The sequence below is a fragment of the Crocodylus porosus genome, unplaced genomic scaffold (assembly GCF_001723895.1).
Source record: "Crocodylus porosus isolate Cpor-Errol unplaced genomic scaffold, CroPor_comp1, whole genome shotgun sequence".
Classification (NCBI taxonomy): Eukaryota; Metazoa; Chordata; order Crocodylia; family Crocodylidae; genus Crocodylus; species Crocodylus porosus.
In genome coordinates this window covers 10,124,454-10,132,468 of record NW_017728948.1, presented here as the reverse complement: position 1 = coordinate 10,132,468, position 8,015 = coordinate 10,124,454, and the positions used below count along the sequence as shown (strand labels likewise).

Genomic DNA, 8,015 nt, shown 5'->3' with positions numbered 1-8,015 from the left:
GCCCATGTTCATTTTGGAATTAATAATGACTCCAAGATCCTTTTCTGCCTCTGCACTGACGAGAAGGGAGTTCTCCAGCCTGTAGGTATGGTGCTGGTTCTTCCCCCCCAGGGGCAGCACCTTGCGCTTGTCAGTGTTGAATCCCATCCTGTTCTCATCCGCCCACGCCTGTAATAGTGGCAGGGACACAGGGGACAAAGTGGGGGGGAGGGGGGGACAGGCCCGTTCCCCCTTCCCCCAACCAGACGCAAAGCGAGGGCAGGGCTGGACACGGCGGCCATCAGGCCCTGACCAGGTGAGATGTGAGGACGGGGCCAGACTTGAGACTCTGTCCCTGCCTGCCTTGATGGTGGGAAGTGCACCTCCACCGGGCCCCAACAAAAGCTGAAAGGGAGGGGCAAGGAGGGAGGGAGAGGAGTGGGAGGGGGAGCAGGGGCACAGTGATGGAGCCCCACTGCTGCTGGACCCGGCCAACAGCTGGGACAGTGGGGAGCGGGAAGGGGAGGTAGGTGGATGCAGGTTGGGCAGACCCAGAGTGTGGGGGAGTGGCACCGGACCCGAACCAAGGAGACGGGAGGAACAGGCCCAGACCAGAAGCAGTGGGGGAAGGGGAGAATGGCCAGACCCAAAGCATGAGGGAGGAGGGGAAGGGGGAGGGGGAGGGGCCGGACATGGGCCCCTGCCCCACCCCCATGTCATTCTTGACAGGCAATTGGGTAGTAACAAATAGCAGCAGTAGTAGTAATAATAATAATAATAATAATGCTACAAAGAAGCCATCAGGCAGTATGGGATCAATCTCGTAACTCATTAATCTGATTTATTTATGTATTATTCAAGTAATCCATCCTAGGATTGGACTAGTAGGAGTCTAGGACTCGAGCATGGACCATGACTCCATCATGCTAGGTGCCGTATAAATACAAAAAAAAATGACAATCCCTGTCCCAAAGAGTTTACAACTGAAATACAAGATGAAAGACAACATATGGATACTAAGCTACACTGCTAGCAAACAAAACCTGTAACTTAACATGTGATTAACTTTACATACGCAGGAAGTCCCCACCAATGTTGATGATGGGATATGGATATGCTTAAACGCTTTGCTGGTTTGGGGCCCACTTGAATATTGCCTGAATTCCTTTCACCTGTTTATTAATCAGTTATGATTTAAGCTGTCTGCGACATCTCAAAGAAGATATTTTGTGAACCCAGTTCTCTGTTGCCCTGCACTGTATGCAGTCATTTACTCCCTTGCAAGGCAAGCATGAAACTAGCCCGGGTCAGATAAGTGGAACGCTTGGTCTGTGACATCAACAATCAGACTGCAACCTGGGCCACTAAGGGAGGGAAGTCATGTTTATCCAGAACGTCTAAACCTTTGCTTTTTTTGGATAGAGCTATTTAACTAAGTTCCACCCCCCCCACAAAAAAGCAATCTCAAATAATTTTTTTTTTTTACAAGGTACTAACCTGATAATTTCCCCTGTTTTCATATCACCTTTAAACACTTGGTGCAATGAGAGTGGAGAGGAAACATCCCCTGACACAGGCTTTCCATGTAACCTCATACAATCTCTATGCTGCAGGGTCCCCGAGTGTTAAGAGGAGATAAGGAGGCTTTTGAAAAACTGAGGCTCAGTTAATGCCTGGAAGTGCTTTAACATCATTAAATGGAAGGTGCCCACTACACAGGATCCCATTATTACAGCAACTGCCCAGGCTGGAGCTATCTCCTTAGTTATGCCCTCAGACCCCCAGAGTATTGCCCAAGCAGGGATTAAGAGCATCTTCAACACATTGATGTGGATGCATGAAAATCATCCCAACTGGGACTAATGATGTTTACAAAACATTCATGTTTGTGCAGGGAAATCTGGGTCACTACTGACAAACCACAAGGCAGCATGGACTCGATGATCTCCCAAGGTCCCTTCCAGCCCTAATGTCTATGAAATGCTATGAAATGCAAAGCAAGCATGTGCTAGCCTGGTCTGGTATATTATCACGTGAAGGACAAAGCAAATGTCCCACCTGTGCCAAATCATCTGTCAATGACTGTCAGTAACAGGTTATCTGCCGCCTAAGCACAGCAGCAGATACTGCAGCCTGTAACTGCATATGGCAAGTATAGGAGTGAGGAGACAGTCATGACAATCTCTGCCTTTTTAGTTTGTGAAAAGGACTTTTCAAAGTCTGCTGGGCTATTTCCATATGGCTCACACTAACTTTATCCTAGGTGGTCCATTTATTAGTAGGGTTTAGCACAGCAAACACTGAGATTTCACCTCAGAGCTGGTATTCAACCCATTCCCCTTAATGATTTTGGAATTACACTGTGGCAAAGCACAGGTTGTCCTGCCACTTTAAGGGATCTGAGCAGGCAGTAAGTAACCTGCAGGTGGGAGCAGGCCCAATCAGGCAGTCACATGTTGGGCAGAAGGCCTCCTGATTGGTGGAGAGGCTGGGAGCCGAGGTATAAGGCTAGACCCCAGAGCAGCGCAGGCAGTTGCTGCAGGGGGTCAAAGGAACAATGTTGCCCAGCTGGCTCCTGTGCCCAGAACAGCTTGGAGGTCCAGGGTAGGAACTATGGGGATGGAAGAGGTCCCTGGTCCTGGGGCATGACCTAAAACTACACCCTGCTGGGGAGGATGGTGTGGTGGGGTTGCTGGGAAGGGCAGCTTCTAGGACATGCCACACCTGTGCCTCCCCAGTGAAGGGTGAATATGGGGCACCAGAAAGCCTCAGCCTCCACTGCCTTGCAGGTGACCCTGTAGAGGGAAAAAGGTTAAGGGAGCACACTCCGACAGAAGAGCACAGGGCCAAGGCCCACTGAGTGGGGCCTGAGGCAGGGTCCAGGCTAGGAGAACGTGGTCTGAGGCCCAAGGGGCATTAGGCCTATAAACACAGTGAGGGAGCTGGGTGTTGAGGCTCCAGCGGGTAGGGCAGAAGCCCCAGTGTGGGGGTGTGGGAAGATAGAAGCCCAAGTATGGGGGCACAGAGGGCCCAGGCAGGTTAAGGATGCCTAAGGCCAAATCTAGGTGAGGTGAGACAGAGTATAGCCCAGCCAAGGGGCCAGGGGTGTTTGTGGATATAGATGCTAGCTGCAAGGCATGGGATATGGTATAAGGAGAAGTTTGGAAGGGTGTATTCACCCTTGGCATCACAGTAATTAAATGGGCAGCCTCCTGCCTGGGAACAACTTAAACCACAAAGGCAAGGCAGGTGGGTGGACTGCCCTAGACGAGTGGTGGGCCAATATCTGGACCAGCCCCAGAATGGCCCACTTCTTACATGCATGATGTATGAGGTCCTGTGCAAATCTATCACACAGCTCTAGCTGGTGTTGTATGGAGTCCATCTTTTAGCATGGCACAGCCTAGATGGCAGCCTCAGCCAAGCAGGTGGTACATGCCCTGCCTTCCAGTTCACTGATGCTATGACCTATAAATGTCATAATCCCCGTCAGGCTACCAGCAAACAGAACTCAGTCTAATGAGTCAAAAAAGCAATGAGCCAACAAAGCATTAAGATGAAAACAGGATAATGCTTGGACATTATGCCCCAAGCTTAAGGTCTTGATCTTGTGTCAAGGCACTGAATGAAGTGCCACCCATCCAGCCTTTTTGCTGCGTTTGTTCAGATGTGATAAGGGCTAGGAGGGGGAAGTTATTTTTTTTTTTTTTTCAGTGGTGGAAACACCTCCTTCCCCACCCCTTACAAGTAAACTGTAAAGAGAATAAGTTGGGCAGGTGCCTGTTACTTTTATCATTTTATTTATGTTAGGTTTCCATGCTGCCCTTTCCAACAAAGGCTCAGGGCAGCTTAGAGTACGAGAACAAAACAACCTAAAAGCAAGAGAGCAAATCAAGAGAAGAAAACAAGTTACAAAAGCAAGTAGAGTATTATAAAGTACAAAACAATCCCCATGAAACAACATCCCAGCATGGCCTTGTTTGCTAGATGCCTACCCAAATAGGAAGGTCTTACAGCACCTCTAGATAACATCGAGGCTCAAGCTCTGGCGGCCATCAATGAGGAGGGAGTTCCAGGGCTGAGGAGCAACTGCAGAGAGCCAACTCCCATGGTATTCACTGTATGTGAAGCAAAATTTGGCACACTAACAGTACTAGTAGAAAGCTGCTCTCTGCTGACCTTGGGGATCATGATGGGACATAAAAGAGAAGGCAGACACTTAGGTACATAGGACCCAGATTGTTTAGGGCCTTATAGATCTAAATAAGCACCTTGAATTGCACCCCCAAAATTACTGGGACCTAATGCAAACTCTGGAGCTCTGTGGTCCTGGCAACTCAACCCCATCAGAAGGTGGCCTGTCATTGTCTGGAAGCTGCAGTTGGTGCAGACAGTCTTCAAGGGAAGCCTTATGTAGAGCACACTGCAATAGTTTGGCCTTAAGGTGACAAAGGCATGGATGATGGTGGCCAGATTAGAGTCTGAAAGAAAGGGTTGCAGACTTCTCACTTAGATGGGGTTGGAAAAAGGTGCTCCTAGCCACTGCCACCACCTGGAGACCTAAGTACAGAGGATCCTTGGGGAGAGCCTCAAAGTTAAGTGACAAAAGAAAAAAGTGAACCCCACCAATGATGGGTGTCTCAGTCCCCTCCATGTTTGCCCAGCACTATCTCTGTCTTATCTAGATTCAGATAGAAGCTTCAAAAGACTTTAATGTTATTTGTTTACATTGGAAGGTCAAGGCTCCAGCCCTAGTAGGTGTAAATGGTATTTTCCAGATGAAATCAGAAGCTATTTACTGATTTCCAATGGTTGAGGATCTGGCCTTCAGACTTTTCCTGCCCTGGAAGACTGGGCAATTCTAAAACCGATTAAACGATTTCATAATAGACAAAAGAATGAGAGTACAGCAAACCAGGACAAGAGAATTCTAAATCACGTTCTCAGTTTTTGTTAGCACCTATTTATCTCAGAGTAAACACATTTCCTTACTCTCATGCCTTCAACATGGGGGCATGGGGAGGGGAAAAAGAGAAATCCATGGTTCCCTCTGAAGCCTCCAACCCATTCTCCAGCCAACCCAGAAAAGGCCAAACATGGTATTACTGGTACTTCAAGGTTATTAAAAAAATAAAATAAAATAAAATGTAAAGACTTGTTGAGGCCTTTTCTGAAGCCAAGGAGACCACATACTCAAGATTTTATCATCGCTTACAAGCCACCTTTAAGACATTGTGGGAATTTCTGTGTCCAAGTTGCTCCTTGCAATAACATTTAGCTCCAGGGTCTGCTCTAGTCTGACACGCCTTATGGATATCTCCCCCATGTGTTAAAATTCCAATGCCGTGTCACTAACTTTCAAAGTTGGTGGCATTTTTCATTTGTTTGATCCCAAGCACAGGAAAAACATCTCACAAAAAGCCACACAGTGCACATCTACATGAGACAATTATGCATATTGAACTAATTGTACTGCGCATTGGCGTGTCAAGCAAAAAGCATGCTAATGCTCTAATGTGCAGTAGATTTAGTCTGATGTGTATTAAGCATCACAAAAAGTGTTTATCTGTGCAAATGCACAGTAGCAGCAATTACAGGTGCTAAACTTAATGCGCCGTAATTACGGCATATTAATGAATGCATAGACAATGCCCACAGAGATTATTTCTATACTCCTGGGAATAATAGGATTTAGATATAATATTTTGATATATGCATCACTTTGCATCTTCAAAAGGCTTGCAGACAGCGTCCCCTGTCCATGTTAAGGTAAAACCAACTTGTAACCATCCAGAACATCCCAATGTCACAATGCCATGAGTCACAGGCTTCACAGTAAAAGAACCCAGGTACTTCTGCATCAAACCTACAAGGCACTACCACTTAAAGCAATAATACAGCAACCATGAACATTGCAGCGCAAGGCAGTAGAACAGAATTTCTAGTGGTTCATTTCACTTTGCAGATCGGAAAACTGAGGCATGGGGAAGTGGTGTTTGAGATCCTTTCTGCTGAAATCTAAGCATAAATGTGCTGTAATTACTCCATCTGATGCATAAATGTGCTGTGAAGCAGCAAATGCCTCTCCAGGATGTACCAGGATCTGCCATCTTCTGATGGTGAAGATTGCAACCTACTGGTAATGAAAACACAACACTGTTAAGGCCTTGTCCTGCTCTTACAGGAGCAGCAAAAAAATCCCCTTTGCTCCAGGGTTAGCAGGATCAGGCCTTAAAAGAATAAACCCTTTGGGCAGGGACTGTCTTTTTGTTCTGCATTTGTACAGAGTCTGGCAAAATGAGTTCCTGGCAATAACAAAAGGAAAGAAGGTGATGAACGCATGCCTACCATTCAAGTTGAAACAAGCCATTGTTTAGAAGAGGAGATATGGACATAGGGATGCTGAAGCTGACAGCTGATCTCTAGTGGATCTCTCGTGATCCACGGTCAAAAGAAAGCCTAACCCACATACTCCAAGTCGCATTGTGGACCTGATCCAAAACCTTTCGAGTCAGTGGGAGCTCTAAGAACATAGCGCCACAATCAGGTTACCCTTTCCTCAGAGACCCCACCCAAAAGTAAGGGCCTTCATGAGGCATCTTGAGTGATACCTATATTTAGGACAGAACTACCTATAGCAATGAGTAAACTGGGCATGTGTAAGAAGCTGCACAAAGAAAGAGGCAGCTGAATGCATCATGTACTATTTCTTTGAGAAATCTCTCCGCCAACTGATCATTTATTAATTCATTCGGGGTTCTACTAAAATAAATGACTGGCACAACTCTCCAAACTCAGAGATTTGATGCCCACCCACCCCGCTGTGGAAGCCTGAAGAAAGCACGATGGTCCACTTGTTCACTGAATTACCTTGCTGCAGAAACCCAATGTCCTATGCCCCACCCTAACCCGCTATTTGCCCAACACCACATGCGTTACATGGTACGAGGCATAAGTTAAACTGCTGCCTTTCATTTACGTCCCTTTGTTTCTAAGAACTCTTGGTGACATGATCACAAACTGCTTTCTAGTGGTGGGATTTGGAATAGTGGAAGAATAGCAGCCTTGGACAACATGACAGGAAGCAGACAGGATATATTGTCATCAATAAATACCTGCAGAGTCGTATGAAACCATTTCAGTATTTAACATGCTCCCCCTGAATATAGTGCTGGTCCAACAGCCACTAGCAACAGCTGCCAGATTGCATCACTTGGGCATTTAAATGCTTTTCTAGAAACCCCCAAAAGCGCCACATCTGACCACTCCCGGGCTCCTCCTGATTACGGAGACAGCCAAAACCCACCCCAGAGTCCCGCGCATCCCAATCCCACTGGCCAGTGGAGACCTCAAACGCATCCCTTCTAAACGGTGCCGAACAGGCATCGTCGCAGCACATTTCTTCCAGACAAAGAAAGCGACAAGGCCTTCGGCACCCCACCCGCGATGACTGGCGAGCCCTGCCTGCGTGCGCCTGGAGCTGCTTCCCAGGATCGGTGCCCTTTATAAACAAGGGCGCTGATCCCCGCGCCGCGCTAACCCAGCCCTGCCAGACTGCCAGCCGAGGGAGCTGCGCCCGGTCTGCCCTTACCGCAAGCCCAACACCCCTAGCTCTTGCCTCCTCATGCCCCCCAACATGCCTCTTCCTGCCAGAGGAGAGCGATACACTGCCCCGGGGGGGCATCTCCAGTGCCCTCCTCCATACCCCCTCCAGACTGGCACCAGGGCAAGCGGGGGGCGGGGGTGCCGCTTCCCCAGTGTGGCATTCAGAGCCGGCGGTGGGGAGGATCGTGTCACCTCCCGAGGGCAGAGATGCCGAGGAGGAGCCGGGCTGCGGGCAGCGCCCGGCCCGGCCGCACAAAGCCCTGCAGACGCGGCACCCGCCTGCCCCGGGCAGGACATCCATGGATAGATAACCCTCCTCTCCCCGGTTATCACGTTTTCGGGGCGACCCCACGCCATCCGCTCGCCGGCGGGACGCGGGCACTCACACCACGAGCCGGGAGATGATCCACGACACCATGGCGCTGCGGGCC

The 8,015-nt window shown here is 48.7% G+C and overlaps 1 protein-coding gene across 3 annotated transcripts in view; it reads right to left on the bottom strand.

The window, feature by feature from the left end:
* Positions 1-8,009, bottom strand: part of REEP1 (receptor accessory protein 1) — a 95,200-nt gene extending 87,191 nt beyond the window's left edge. For all 3 annotated transcript variants that reach the window (XM_019552995.1, XM_019552993.1, XM_019552994.1), the window contains exon 1: positions 7,971-8,009. In XM_019552995.1, the coding sequence (XP_019408540.1) occupies positions 7,971-8,002 (32 nt within the window). In that variant the 5' untranslated portion in view covers positions 8,003-8,009. The remainder of the gene's footprint in view (positions 1-7,970) is intronic.
* Between the last annotated feature and the right edge of the window lie 6 nt (positions 8,010-8,015).